This window comes from Simochromis diagramma, unplaced genomic scaffold, assembly GCF_900408965.1.
Source record: "Simochromis diagramma unplaced genomic scaffold, fSimDia1.1 OVJJ01000293.1, whole genome shotgun sequence".
Taxonomy (NCBI): Eukaryota; Metazoa; Chordata; class Actinopteri; order Cichliformes; family Cichlidae; genus Simochromis; species Simochromis diagramma.
This window is the reverse complement of record NW_024386801.1, coordinates 10,474,775-10,490,941: the sequence shown is the minus strand read 5'-3', so window position 1 is coordinate 10,490,941 and position 16,167 is coordinate 10,474,775. Positions and strand designations below refer to the sequence as shown.

The following is a 16,167-nucleotide window of genomic DNA, read 5'->3' as shown; positions in this document are numbered from 1 at the left end:
GATGTGAAGCTCATGGCAGTGATTTCAAGCTGGTAGACTGCAGTGAGTTGGCTGACAAGGTGCTGAGCGCTCTAGTACATTTACTCAGAGTCTGTCTCGGGTTTGTTTGGCTCAACAAAGACGTTACCGTGTTGGTTAAGGGGACTGGCAACGCACTGTTTTTGTTATACTTGCATTTAATATAAAAATAAATTTAAAAAAAATAATAAAATTACAAGATAATCTTGGCAGGCAGGCAAGTAGATCAAAGCAGGACAAAAGCATCATAAGAATTAAACAGTTTGTTGGTTTAGGTTTTTAAAAGTAAAAACGTCATAAAACCCAATCTGAGACTTGACTTGAGAAACCACTACAGGAGATAATCATCAAAATTACTGCAATCTTTAAAATGAAAAAAGAAAAGAAAGTAATTACTGCAGTAATGTTTTTCAAGACTCTCCGTTGCAATGCGGATGACTCCAGTGAAAACCCTAGGCTCGCACAGAGACAATTTAAGACTCCTGCAGCAGCACCCGCTATGATTTGCAGCCATGCAGAATGGAGGGTGTGTGACCTTTGGATGGAACCTACAGTGCATGCTGATACTTGATGTTAGCCAACAGGCTTTGTGTGAAATATGCTGCTAGGCAAGAACACAGCCTCGTAATGCCATTATAATCCCCTGACACAGCAACTGGCATGGCACAAATATCCCACTACCCCATGAGCACTCTTCTGCATGACACAAAGATAGCCGTCGCGGGACAGAGCTCACCGGTTGCTGCTTTTAGTGTCATTAAACACCGTTTTCTCACAAATATTCAGTGTCATCCAGAGTTCTAGCTGTTCTTTGGCACTGCAGTGTGAAGCAACTGGTTATTAATACTGCAGCACATTATAGCTGGCAAGGTATAGCAACACAGTGTCTGACACTGAAAATGTTAAGTTTGTTTAGACAACACTGCTACTTAGATTTGGGATGTCAAATTGCATTTAAAATGTCATTTTGAATATTATTCTGATATTTATGTTATTACGGTCCCCTTTTTCCCTTTAAAGTCAAAAACTGTGGCACTGATGTCCTTTGGTGTGATAGTATGCTTAGCCTCCGTCAGCGGCGCCACTGAATCTCTTTGAGTAGAGGTCACCGTAGCACATGTGGGTGGGCTCCCCCTACACTGCAGGCTAAGGTTTATGGTGAGTGACAGAGCACTGGGTCAAGTAGATGCCTATCTCCATCTTCAATAACGACAGCTTAGCCAGCTTGCTGACTGGAGTGAATGACCTGCTGGCTGATTGCAGAGGAACGACAGATTTGTTTGAGTAACAAAGAGAGCCGTTTTTATGGATCCTTTTGACAGTCCAAAAAAAAAAAACAAAAAGCAAAAAAAGAAAACACAGACAGTGACTCAGCCTCTGTCATTACTTGTACAGAGAGGTGTGTGTACTGATTGTCAGAGGAAGATCAAGAGATCACAAAGATGTCGAGTGGTGTGTAACGAGTAAGAAACAGGCTCACCGTCCAGTTACGACAAAGCACAGCTTGCACATGCTGTGCAGCAGAGCAGAGGCTTGCTGGAGGAAGGCTGACATCTTGGGCTGCTCATCTACAGGACCTTGGACTGACAAGAAGCAGCCGTACAGCTTGTCAATCAACCCCATGTTTACCACATAGCTGGAAAGCAAACAGAGAGGAAAATGCATACCGGGGTTTATTCAATTTGTCCCTAAATGTTAAAACAAGTTAAAAGTAGGGAACATTCTTGGTAAAAAGCTAATCGCACAGGCAAACAAAGACCTTTACTGTGCATACCTTCACAGTGGTACAGCTGAAAGCCAATACCTCACCTAAGCCATCCACCCCCTGCTATTACTGTGATATCTTCAATTTGTCTTTGCCAATGACAGGTCTCATGATCATGTTCCCTGTACTCTTCCAGCCACAAATCACTGCTAATAGTATCATTAAAGGGCTGTTGTGGCCCCTGTGCCAGCCCAGCTCTGGGCCCTTAACAGTCTCCTGACCCGAGGCTAGTCTTCTCAAAGCTCCCGCATGCGTTAACCTTTGGGTACAAAGAGCTTACGGAAATCTAGAGGGAACTGCAGCTGCCAGTCCAGACTTTCAAGTTGCTGCTGTGCTTGCTGTGAAGTCAGTTTTCCCTCATCTTATCACCATTTTCAACGTTCACTTCTTTTGTATAGCGTTTCTGTTAGAACTGTCACTCACTGATCTCCTCTCCAAACAGGTGATTATGAACTGAAATGGACACTTGAACCAAGTGCCATTGTTTTGACTTGATCCTCTTCCACGTCTTTACTTGGGCTGAAAGGATCTTTCATCACACTTTTGTCCTGTGCCTGCTCTCTGTTTAAAAACCTGTTTGGTGGTCGCCCTTGCCACTTCGTGTTGCACTATTTGACCATGCACTGGAAACACAACACATACAGTGGACTAAAAGCAGCCCAAAACAAACTGAGAAACCAACAATGGGCAGAAAGGATATGAGGAGAGCCTTTAAAGTGCTATATACAATAGGTTGTTATAAAAGAGGAGACTTTTGCAAACACTTACAATGTTTTCATCTTATATTCTTCCTCGCATACACATTTTAAGACAGTTGAGGTGAATCTTGCATTTGTACTCAAGACTATCAGCCTGAAGACACCATTTTTCTCAGGCCCTCTCTTGCCTCTAGGGTTATAACTGGGTCAGTGGATGAGATTGGTGGGTCTGTGCAGCTGCTCTGTCCAGATGAATCATGGTTTGTGGGAGGGATACTGGAAAGACTGCACTAGTCCACAAGGTGTCATGAGGCCGGGCCTGCCTTTCCTCACAGTCCACATTTCTCCATCACAGCCTCGACTGCTATAGCACAGACCCACATAGCTTGAAAACCAGGTTCAAGGGTAACTTTCAAAGCTTTGGAAGTGAGCGTATCATGCCACTTTGTGACTCTCCCCCCCTGAGAAGCAGATTTTACTTAAAATGTAGCACAAGCTGGAAGGAAGCCAGATTATACCTCATTCTCACACTACTCCCATTCTAACAAGACGCTGCTTGGACCGCTTCCAAGCAAACTGTCATTCTGTCAGGATATTCTTTACATAAGGCATGTTTGTTGACCAACTCTAAACCCAGTGAAGAGGAGTCCAGGAGTGATGTGCAGGAGAGAAAAAAGGGAGCCATGCAGGAGGAGGAGAAGCAGCATGAGAGTAGTATAGAGCAACGGAGGGAAAATACCTGATTAGATCTTGTGTGCGAGTGTTGAAGGACTCTGCGGCAGAGCTCTTGACCTTGGCATCTTGGGAGGAAATGCACATGTTTTCACCTTGCCCAGAGTCAGAGATATGAGGCCACAGGGACCCCAGGATGGTAGAAATGGTCTGAAGAAGGCCTGTCGTCAAACCCTCAAAGACTTGTTTGTTTACACTGCGCCCAAAAATGGACTTGTCCTCATCAGGGACGTAGAGCTGTTAGAATAAAAGAGGGGGCGTGGGGGGAAATGTTGAAATAAGAAAGCACAACAAGCAATTATAAACTTATTTTATCTACACTAGATTTTTTTTTATGAACCCTAATGTTGAGAGACTACAGTAGAAATATAATATTAGAAGCTTGAAAACTTAGTTTTCAGCATAAACTTTAAATACAGTTTAATTAGCAAAGATGTTAATGTTAAATTCTTGCAGATTTTCCCTGTTGGAAACAGAAAAGCAGCAGCATTAAATAAAATCATTTCTAACAAATTGTATTGTTATACTGTTAATTACATTTAATTCATGCAAGAATAATAGGCCTTTTATCAGTGGATGAAAAATTAGTTTTTAATAACGGCTACAATTAACACCATTACGACATCACAATAACGATTTAACACTTCAAATAAAAATGCATGGAGGTGCCGAGGCTGTAACCATAACCATATGGCTACAGCCTCTTATACCTAAGCCATGTTACAACCAGAACAGTCTTAAAAAAAAATTAACAGCCATTTACAATTGTCTTATATTTACAATATTACATTTTAAAATATCAGAATGTAGTTAAAGTCATATCCCCTTCTCCAAAGAAATGCAAAAAGCTTTTCAAAGCATTTCTTGAGGTATGCAAACCTGAAACATGAAAAAGATATACAATAAACCAGCCACACGACAAGATATAGTCCCAAATAAAAAGGCTGCAGAAAGAAATCAAACAGCACAGCAACACAAGTATTCGTCTCATTTTTATTTCCAGGCAAACTTCACGAAAACAGCAGCCCACCGCTAAAATATAGTGCTACTGTTTAATGTGAAACCCCGCAAAGGTCGAACCTTCCCATTTGGTCTAATGGTTAGGGTGAATGCTGACAGCGTAGGTAAATCCACCGACATTCTCCACAAATCTAATTAAAAGGGGGCATGTTCATATGGCAGTGCAACCCCCACTGCTTTACTCTCACACAAATTCCAAAACATGGACGTGCACATGAATATGTGCAGGCGTAGGCAAAACTCAAAGTTATATATATATATAAGTTGTAAACTTAAAAAAAATCTAACAAATAAAATCACAACTTATGAATCGAATCGGAGTTCGAGTGAATGTTGAGCTCAACTCTTAATCTGCAGTCAACGTGAGGAGAAAAGTTAGTTCATCCTCTGCGGTGCTGTTGGATATGTCAGTCAGCAGAGCAGCTGTGGGGATATGTTTTATATAAACTGAAGCATACAGGCGAACCTCTCCCTCTGTGCCCTAAGGAAATATGACTGCTTGGATTGGAACTCGACTGGGGAAGGAAGCCCCAGTAGAGTTCATGCGTGCACCACAGCCCTGTGTCTGTGCCTTGTCCTGTCTGGGTTGCGAGTGTAGGCGGCTCCAGTGAGCCGCCACCGTTGGATGTGTGGAGCGGACTGATGTTTACAGTCCTTCTCTCAGAGTGCTGAGGGATATGGGGCTGACATGCCGCCGCAATGCAGCCTCCCATGCCCGCGTGCCTCCCCGAGTGACTATGCTCTCACATTCCCTCAGTTGAGAGGCATCTGTGGAGAAGTCGGGCAACGGTTTGTTACTCGCTAGCTCTTTGTCATACTCTGTCTTTCATTAACACTGCGGTTGTAGCAGACAGCAGTAAAAACGCTGCTTCCTTTATGGTCAAGCCAGTGTATATGAGCAGATAAATGTAAAGAAAACATGGAATTCTTAACATGTGCAACATTTATGTGTGGCTAGGAGAGAGGCTGTGTTTGTTTGATCACACCTGGAAGCACCCTTTGAGCATGTTTGCCTCTATATTTCCTGTACTTAATAGGAATGTAAATAATGTTGTTGGCAGAAACTAATCACACAAAACACTGTATTACATTGCATCTCTCATCTTCTGCATTGGGATGCACACACTTACTGTTAGCTGATGCAGCAGCAGGTCCATAAGGAGGACTATCTTGTTGCTAAACAGCACATAGGAGCAGTTGAGCGCGCAGCAGGAGCATGCCAGGTTGTAGATATTTACAGCAGAACAGAGGGATCTAACAGAAAAAGATGACAAAACTGTTATTGATCAAAAGCTTGACATAAGACAAACCTCAGGGCACAACGCTTTACCCCTTCCAATTTGTTAAAGAACATGAACTACTGGGATGTAAACGTGACCGGGGCACTGACAAGACTATCTGCAGGCATTAGAAAACCAAACACACTCTCTTCTATATTTGTGGTTCCTTAAGGGTGCAGTTTGTCTTCACGAGTCAAAAGCATATCTCACTGACAGCAAGAGTAAGGAAACCGATTTGAGATATAAAACACTCATATCAGCTACTTATGCGGACACTCCCTTCACGAGAGCCACCTTCAGAGGTGCTGAGTTCAATCTCGGTCTCATCTTGGCAGAGATGGTGCAGCATTTCCGCTGGAGAGATAAAACTATTTCTCTTAGCAGCTCCTCACAGCACAGCCGCCAGGCAGCCCCAGGCAGCAGTCAGCGCTGAGCCCGTCAGCGTGCCTCTGTATTATGTCTACTCTACAACAAGCCCCAGAGAAGATTAATGCTTCAGATAACTGACCAATCATTCTGCTGTGACTGCTACTCCCCCCCTTGCCCCGTTTCATCAGTTAATATTTTCTGACAACTGTATATTTTAGCCATTGGAGAAATAGCGTGTCCTATCTGCTCGCTGGAAGAAAGGAATCCGCCTCTCCAGTGCCTAAAGTAGGCCATGTTTATTTCAAGTGGTAAACATTTTGATATCTACCGAACCTTCACATCTGCTGCGCGTTTTCGGTCAAACCACACTGGCACTGTGAAGAAAAATGGATTAGGTGGAGGTTCACTAACGTCTGTCAATAACGCTGCCCACTTTTTTTTTTTTAACATTACTGACAGAACAGTTTAAAGCTCTAAGACATCGAACGGTGTAACAATATGAGAAACATTATGTTTCGAGGATAGCAACCAAGTTTAACATCAAGGATTACGTCCACACACCTGAAAACAATGAGAGAGCACTAAACAATCACGTCAAAAAACTACAAACTGTGTCATTAAATGTACGGCAAATACAGTGACAGATATTTGAGGAGTTCATATCTTTATGAACTGGAAAAAGTTAACTAATGGTTAAGTGCACTGATACGGGGAGCGTTTGTAGAACAACAAGGTGAGGTAACATGAGAACTCGACCAAACTTTGCTTTGTGTGCAGTCATGCAGCATCAGATTCTCACTGCTCGATTCTCGAGTCAACATTGCACAAAAATTCGCTTCGGCGCAAACACCAAACCGACAACTCAAAAACTTTTCACCCATGAAAACACTGGTAGCTGCCGTGTACAATCCTCAAAGGGACACGAATTACTTTCGGTCACCGGTGTGTCATTCGAGATTATGTGACATCTGAGTAAAGTAGTGCACAATAGTAGGGTTATCAAATTATCGATCAGATTAAATGGCAAGGAAGGGTTTGACTTGATTACTGTCATGTTAGCATTCAGGTTACACTGAAATTTTGAGGGTTTGCAATCTGCCAAAAGCTTGTGTTGAATTTTGATGGATATAACTGTTTTTAGGACAAATAAAAGCAGAAAAAAAAAGAAAGAAAACTCCAAATAAGTCATTGGAAATGTATTTATTGCACTGTCAAATCCCCTTTTTATTGTCCAATCTAGTGCTACGGCACCGACTTCATTTTGTTTCACATTTTGGTCGGTCTGTCCACAGCTGAGACTTTTTAAATGATGTCTATCCGTGACTTCATTTATTAAAGTGTTCCCATGGTGACAAAGTTTAGGTATACCCCTGCATTCATGTTGGCTGCTGCAAAACACTTTTCCTTGTGAAAACTGCTGTTTCCACGGTTTAGCGTCCCATCCCTGTGACTAACTGGTGACCAGTCCAGGAAGTGTCAGCTGGGACACACTCCAGCTGCTCCAACAGCTCCTCAGCCACCACCACCCTACACTCCACCCTCTTAAAGGAGACTATAAGGACACACTGGATATTTACTTTACTAAATGATACTACAAATTGTATTATTAGAACAAAAAAATAGTCCAACAGTAGTAGAACAGTTAAAACTACTTTTAAAAATGAATTCAAGGCAAGACTGATCAGGGTATTCTTATTAAATCGCTTGGAAAGTAGTAAGAGAGGCCTTCAACTCAATTAACTTCTCATGTAATGAGCATTCAGTTGCTTTGTAACACAGCTAATCAGGGCTGTCTATGGCCATCTCTTAACAAATGAGTAAGCTGTCAAAGGCGTGTTTGAGCTATATGCCCTTACACCAGAGTGTACAATGAACCACCGCGGTGATCTGTCTTTGGTTTCCTCCCACCTAATTGAGCTTGATGAGCACGACACCTGATAGTCCAGCCCCTCTGGGAATCTCACCCCTCTAAACAGCCCTCATTGACAGCTCCAGTCAAAGATTTTGAGGAACAATTTGGTAAAGTGCCACACCACCCTTTCTCGTGTTACACCAAAACTTTGTGGGGACTGATGTGCACCAGTCTATTTAAACTCTCCACATTCCTCACCCTACACCACTATGGGATTCTCATTACATTGGAAATATTGTGTTTACCAGGTTTCCAAAACTGCTGGCTATCCCAGGATTTAAGCTTTTAAGTATCAACATGGATCATCACTGGTGGACTTGGGAGCGGAGTTTAAGACAGACCATAATGTGTAAATAAAAGAACAATGTACGTTCCCTACACTAAATTTAATCCCACACAAGCAAGGAATATTATTTTACATGAAAGGTAGGCATATTCATACAGACATGAAAGTAGTGCACTTGATCTTGTCTCGCACCCCCATAAACCACTTCAAACCACAGGAGCCAGCTGGTTTTTACAGATCATAATCAACAAGGATAGGCAAACAAATAATTCAATAATATAACAGCACAAAACTATTCCAGAAGCGGAGGATTTGTCTGCAAAAAAACCCAAAGTGTGGCTAATAAACTCTCTGGAATAAATCAGAAGTAACAACCATAAACACAGGTTCCCTAGCGCTTAGATATACGGCTATGGATTGCAGCTATCTTTCACCCAAGTCCATTTATCAAGGTAAATGGCCAACTGTCTGTTCAGCTGACAACAGGACAACAAGCATATAAAAAGGGTCTTTATGCTTTTTGTCACTGCCTTGAGTTATCAGCAATGAGATCTGTGCTCCTCAACCTCAGTCTCACATTCCTCGCCCTTTCTGTGAGTTTCCTATGTGTGCAGTCAAGCCTGACGGGGGCAGCGCTGCAGAAATCTGACTAACTTCCAGATCAGGTTGAGCCCTTGCCTCTTAAACAGGGGAAGAAAAAGAATCCTAAGCCAAAATAAAAGGTGAGGAGCAGACCCATTTCCTTGTGCTGTCAAACAATCCCTTCATTCAGAGCTATCTAAATGACATTTAATTTGATTCTGCTGTTGATCTCTCCGATACCCTGAGTGCTTCCAAGACATCTACCCTGGCTGTCGTGCCACACTGGCCTGCTATGAAGGAGGAGAAATCTGATGAGCCGTCACGCCGCACCATGCACACAAGTGAAGGCACACACACCTACACACGCACACACTCCCAAATGGCGGAAAACATCCTGAAATAAAACCACAGGTAGCAGGTCTGATTTCACAGGATACAACAGGTCATGTGAGACAGAAGTGGAAAGACAAATTGGGTTAACACGCATGTCCAGGGACTGTAAACTTCTCTCTGGAGCTGACCTGTTACAATCACAGCGCCGTCTTTCTTTAAATTACTGGAAACTATCGACACAGAATATGACCAGACCCTCAGAAAATAAATGTTTGAATTTCATCTTTGCTACCTAATGGCACAGATCAGCGCCTCTGTTCCTCTCATTGTTCAGTTTGTGTACAGGAAGATAACACTTTGCACCGAGACTGAGAACATTTGTGCATTTTGTTCCCTTCCCCATTGTGACCCCTATTCCAGTCACAAGGACAAGGCATCTGCAATCTAAATACCAACTCAGTATAAGTTTCCATCAGTGTACAAAAAAATACACTGGATTTAAGCTAAACTCATAATCTGCAGCTGTCATTATGGAAGGACAGTAAAAGGACACCGGCTACAGAAACGAGGATCAACCCCTTCATTTATTTCTCCCACACTAAAGAAACACTTTCAACTGAGTAGGACAAAACAGCTAGCTTCTGTGCAGCTGGCACACACGATGAGGGGTAAGATTCAATGTTCATCTATAAGATGATGTAGTTATGTATGCAGTCTTAACCACAAATATCAAAAAGGAAACCCAACCATAAATAAGGTCTAGTGATTCCTGTAGACATCAAAGTTAAGAAAAAAACAAAACACGTAAACTGAATAATATTTGGTTTTGTACTGTTAATTTGATAATACATGTAGACTTGTAATGGATTTTTCACTATAATCTAAGACTGTATTGATACAACAATAAACTGTGAGGATACAACCCTCAGCTGTGTCACTTAACATTAAACAATGTCTCTAATAACAATGACTTAAAATGGCGACAAATATGAATTACTGGAAAAATAATGAAAACAATGAAAATCAAAAGTAAGTTAAAAATCTAAACTGATGTAAATTCAACAAAGCTCATGCCAAACTTTGGGATGTTATTGTGCCTCTTGTAAGAAATCTCTTCATCTGACGTTAACGACAGCGACTGCATAAACCCTGATCTAGTCACTCCAGCGACCACAGGGTTACACCAGAACATTAGTGGAGCCTCGTCGAGGAATTAGCTCATTAATGTAATGGTAACAAGATGGAATCAGCTTCCCTTGGGAGAGATATGGCAGGAGCATCTCGGCAGCTGCCTTTTTTTGTAAATCACTCTGCTTATCTGGTGGGAGGAGGTGATCAATATGGCAGCATCACTGTAAACAGATAATGTAGCTCACTCCGGGGTTAGCGTCTGTATAGCAGCCCATTAGGCCACACAGCAATCCAGATGACAGATAGTGATAAGCAGACGGCCGGGCTCTGTCCTTATGTTGCATCTCGTCATGAGCCGCCGACTGCACTGACCTGACTGACACAAGAACAGAGCGTGACCTCTGCTGCGTTTTACATTTTACAAAAACCATAAAGAAATCTCTGCTTACAACCCTCTGGGGTACAAAGCTACTGTAATAAGTGCATTCATTTATTAAACTGTTGTATATGTTGTAAATAAACTATCATACACATGCTTTTCTTCAGATAATCACAAAATCCTTTGTAGCTATTGAAAAGAACCATTCATTTTAGACCTTTTCAATAACAAAAATAATTTCTTCCTCACTCAAGACTTTGCTTGTATTGTTACCCAACAATAGAAACACATGGCCCTAATAATCCACCTTTTCATTCAAGCATGTTAAAGAGATGTACAATGCCAAGGAGATTATTGTGAGCACGTTTTGTGCTGCAAAGATAGTCTAATGTCAACATAATACTGCTTCGAATTCAGAAGTCTGCTTGAAATTCTTAAAGACTGCAATGATTGAGAAAGAGAGACCACAAAAAAAACAGAAGAAACAATATACATGTGATGCCCTTTAAAAGCATTATAAATATAAGAAGCATTTGTCCATTAGCAGAGAGTCAGAGACCAGTAAATGCTAATGAATGGGGGAAGCAAGGCCATTCAAGTCCATTACAGAGTCCCACTTGTGACTATGGCAGGCTCTCTGAAGTTATCTACTGGCAGGCCATGCAAGCGCCAGACCCACAACTCAAAAATATTTCGTACTCTGAATGATAGATGGGACACATGTGCTTTTTGTGTTTCGGGAGAAAAGAAAGAACACAAATTGATTACAGAAATGGAAATGCTTCCCATTTGTTGAAGGGCAGCGCTGTTATTCATTAATACATTTTGAGAGTATTTATTGAGATGAAGCAACTGTAAACGCTGATAAAGTAGGTTAGCTGACATTAGCTCCCTTGCTTTATGCGATTGCAAAAACGTTCACATGGAGCAAACAGAGCAGCAACTGTCATTGAAAGGATAAAGTCATAGAGGAGTCATTGCAGAGGAGGACTGTAAAAGCTAAGAGTCTCTGTGAATTCAGCAGAGAACAGACAGACAAACAATATGGATCATTCAGAAGCATCCCCATCCTTCCTTCCTTCCTTATCTTTTAGTTAGAAAAAATACAAAAACAAACAAACAAAAAAGCAACATGTGATAATGTTAATACCACTGTATATTCAACGCTTTGGCTTTTATTTATTGCAACACAAAGCTGCACTAAGAGAACTTTGTCTTTTTAAAAATGAGTGTTTAAGGTGTGTACTGTCACAGATAAATAACCTAACCCGATTCGATGTTTTGTGTTTTTTGTTGTCCTCCATGATTATTGATTTATGTATTTTGTAGTCTAATCAGTGTCTTTAAAATTGAAATAGCTGTTAACATAAGGTAAAGGGACATATCACCCTGATGGCTTAAACTCCAACTGTGGTCAAGCCAGAAGCAATAAATAAATAAATAAATAAATAAATAAAACAATTAAAACAAAAAACACATTCATATGTTTTGGTTCACATGAATACAAAAATTATTAATTTTGTGATGATACTCACTTGAGAGGAATGCGGGGAACTGCGGTGGGTGTGGAAGCAGCAGTGATGACCTGTAAAATTTGTTCCAGAGCAGACAGGCCACCGCCTACTTGGAAGGCCACTTGGTCTGCATTATTCTGTTGAGGAGAGGACAGAGAAAGAGCGAGGGTAAGAAAGAAACAAAGGTGTAGTCAGGGGACAGCAAGCAGCCGGCCTGACAGGGGATTACATAGCTCTTGCTGGAGACGGAGCCTTTCTTTCTCCTACAGGGGTAAAGGATTGAAATGTGAAACAAAGTGATCCCTAAAGTATTCCTGTTTAATCTCAAAAGTGCACAACCTGACTCCGCCCCACAACAGTGAACTTTCAGTGAAAGGCAAAATGCTCTGCAGGCTCCGGTTAGCATCAGGGTGGTCTCAGTGGATCACAACAGGCTAAGTAAAAGTGAGAAAACGCCAAGCAGGCGATCTAAGAACAGAACAACCCAGAGAATTTGAACTGTTCTAATAGCAAGACACTATAGCTCTACTGGATCATTATCACTATTATTCATCTTCTTTGGGTTTGAAACATTCCATTTTAGGTGAACTTTAATAAATAGCTGAATATCAAAGTGGCTCTGGTCAGTTCTTTTCATGCTTTTATTTATGACTGCTATATTATAGTTCACAAATACAAATGAGAGGGCAGTGGCTGATGCCACCAGCTGGCATGATTATAGAATACATTATTTCCAAACCGAGAGTTGAAGGCTCTCACACCAATAATATGGCAATGCATTTCAGAAAGCTATAAAAACGTCAACAAAATTAATTGGTTAAGATTTGTAGATTAAATTTCCATCCAATTTTGTTGTAGACAGCAAAACCTTGAGACCAGGAGTTTTCAAAGTTTTGATCACTGAGTGCCAATATGGCATATGATGATAGTCAACCTGGAAAAAGCACAAATTAAAGTCTTTTAGTCAGTGTTTTTGCCATCTTTGTTTAGGGGATATTGGAGTTTCCTCATGGAATTCAGTAACTTTGGATGGGTTTGTAGTTTTTTAAACTCTCAGTGAGCTGCCTTAGGAAAATGTAGTCAGCACTGATGGCTGAAACAGAAGAAAAACTGGAACAGAAGTATAATGCTAAGTTAGCATCATTTTGAGTTCCTATATCACAAAATGACATGAACGGTGGGTAAATGAGATGCACAGTGGTATATTTTTTTTTACTCTAGCACTACGTAAATTATTATCAGGGGCTGCACTTTGGCTTTAGACAAATAGGAATTCGATTGGTATGTAAAACTTATTTAAAACAATAAAAAAAAATAAGGTTAGATATTTTAAATTTTAATATCTTTGGGTATTTCCAACTTAGTAAAAAGATTGGCAGAAATAACCTTTGCATGAATCTCACTAACATTAAATAGAAAAAAATAGAGAAAGTTTTACTTTGTTCCTCTGTTCAAACCAAACTTCCTTTTTGAATCCTAACCCTTAATCAGCATTATTATTAGATACATCTGCTTGTCACACATCACTTGTCATGTAATCAGTGAGGAAATGAACTAATAACTACAGAATTTCAGCAGGAACAAATTAATATTTAAGAAATATTTCTTACTTAAAATGATATCCATTGGTTCCTCTTGTTGAATTATTTTTTCCTTACTCCACTTACAATATAAAAATACAAATAAAATGACTCTGCAAAGGAAACCTATAATTATAGCGGATTAGATTTCTAACATCATGTAAATAGATAGGCCCCGTCTCCTGTGACGATAGATTAATTGGCAGTATGTGGGATGCTGTTGCTACAGCTTCTCGTACATCAACAAATACAAATCCTGGAGTGGGTACTGACTATGAGGCATGTTTGTGCCTGGCTGGATGAAGAGCAGAGGAAGTGGAGGTGAGCTGCTGACGGAGGGCCTTCTTCACACAACTACAGAGAGCCTACAGGTCACTCCTCTACCTAATGAGGTTACGGTCTCCTCAAAGCTGTGACAGCACTAAAATCCAGCCACTTCACAGTGCTTTTGTTCCACAGATGGGAAGTTGCCAACAAGCCCGAACACACTGAAAGACAAACGCTTTACTAAATTACAGATAAGCTCTTCATCTGTCATCTGTGCCGGCTGCTGAGGTAACGGCTTCTTAATTCCAGTGTTAAGACGGAAAAAAAATATTTAAACACGCAAAAAAAAAAAAAAAAAAAAAGTCTTTGCATTAAACATAATGGCAAAAGTCTCCATGACGCTCTCAAGAGTCAACGCGAACATTTTAAAAGACCTTACTTGTGACTTCCTTTCTTTACACTGCCAAAGGTTTCCGTGTTTAATCAATTAGGTCTCGATTACCGAACTTGGCTCAACCCCTCATCAACACACCAACCTAAAAGCTTCTGGGCCAAATGAGAAAAGGCAGCTCATTCATAGTAGCTTCTCAAATAGTATTAGAGTGGGTAACCGGGACCTGCCCAGTCCTGGTTGTCTCCTGCAAAAAAATTAAAAAAATAAAACAGAAAAGACTTCGTTGCTCAGTAGCTCCTTTCCTGTCCTGCTGACAGATTTATCTAGAACAATACGGGTGAAGAGATTAAGCTGAAGCTACCTGAACTGCTACCTTTAGGTCTACAGAAAACAAAATCAGACTGTGATGGTTTAAATAAAGCCTTGTTTTGTATGATAGCAGCCTGCGATCTAGAATTGCTGATCTTGCCGCCATGTAATGCAGTTGCCTTTCTAAGCAAAGCATCTGGCGATGATATATCCTTTCTCCAAACCCAAGGCGGAGCAACAGTATTCGTGTTTATATGAAGGTAATTACAATGACAGCATATATACACAGTAAGCCGAATTTGCATGCACACTTAACTGAATGAAAACAGTGTTCTGTTTCTCTAAGATCAGAGGATTCACAACTTGCATTCCTAAGAGACAGCTACAATAAAGATCCTCCATCCAGGGCTCCCAACAGGATACTCCAACACTTTGGGTAAGACTGCAAATAAGTACATTTCCCCAGAGTAGATAAGATTATCAGTTAGCAGTTCCCTCCCTACTCATTGTGGCTACCTTAGCTCAAAAACAAACAGGGAAACTAAATCTTACGCATTCACTCTAATGTTGCAAGAACTGGGTTGATGACCAAGCGAGTTGTTGGAGACTATATTCTTAGCCACATATCAGTGAGGTGATAGCATTGCCAGCTGGTTTTTATTAAAAACAAACAAACAAACAAACCCTATTAAACAAACCCACGATAGGGCGATCGTGGCTCAAAGAGTTGGCAGTTCGTCTTGTAACCGGAAGGTTTCCGGTTCGAGCCCCGGCTCGGACAGTCTCGGTCGTTGTGTCCTTGGGCAAGACACTTCACCTACCACCTACTGGTGATGGCCAGAGGGGCCAATGGCGCGATATGGCAGCCTCGCTTCTGTCAGTCTGCCCCAGGGCAGCTGTGGCTACAACTGTAGCTTGCCTCCACCAGCGTGTGAATGTGAGAGTGAATGAATAATGTTATTGTACAGCGCTTTGAGGGCCCCGAAAAGCGCTATATAAATGCAATCCATTATTATTATTATGTCTTCTTCTTAGTCATTGCACTTTCTTTTGCATGTTTTTGCAGAACAGTATGGTGGCACAATGAAGCTGACCTTTCTCTATAAAACATCTTCGCTTCATCCTAAAAGATATTGTGTGGCAGTTGGTAAGTACTTCAGTATTCCTGCTTAAGTTATGGCCTAAAACGTGTCTTATGAGGTCACACAATCTGTACATATCAAAGACAATCTTATAGTTGCAATGTGGGCTGTGAAATCCAGTGTAAAATATTGTCAGTATATCTAAAACAATTACTGCATGCACATAAAGTTTTACTGTAGGCTGAATGTTATCCCTTGCTCTAATTCTTTGCATTAAACCAGGTTAACCATAGCCAAAGTATGATCATAGATTAAAGACGAGTAACAGTGCTTGAAGTTCTAATTGGTCTTTGAGCGGTAGCAACCTGGTAAAACAAAAAACTTAAGAATTAAAAAAAAAAAAAAAAAAAAAACTGGGCAAAGACAGAAAGTCAGAGGCAGCTCCTGAATAACACATTGGGAGGACTTAATCTAATTTTCGCCCTGGGTAACTATTGTTACGCCGGCTGATGGGAG

At 40.9% G+C, this 16,167-nt stretch overlaps 1 protein-coding gene across 3 annotated transcripts in view; it reads right to left on the bottom strand.

Moving 5' to 3' along the window:
- scaper (S-phase cyclin A-associated protein in the ER) overlaps positions 1–16,167 on the bottom strand; it is a 57,617-nt gene that overhangs the window by 9,438 nt on the left and 32,012 nt on the right. For all 3 annotated transcript variants that reach the window (XM_040025706.1, XM_040025708.1, XM_040025707.1), the window contains 4 exons: positions 12,041–12,156; positions 5,364–5,487; positions 3,221–3,450; positions 1,499–1,654 (listed from right to left, as the gene is read on the bottom strand). In XM_040025706.1, the coding sequence (XP_039881640.1) occupies positions 1,499–1,654; positions 3,221–3,450; positions 5,364–5,487; positions 12,041–12,156 (626 nt within the window). The remainder of the gene's footprint in view (positions 1–1,498; positions 1,655–3,220; positions 3,451–5,363; positions 5,488–12,040; positions 12,157–16,167) is intronic.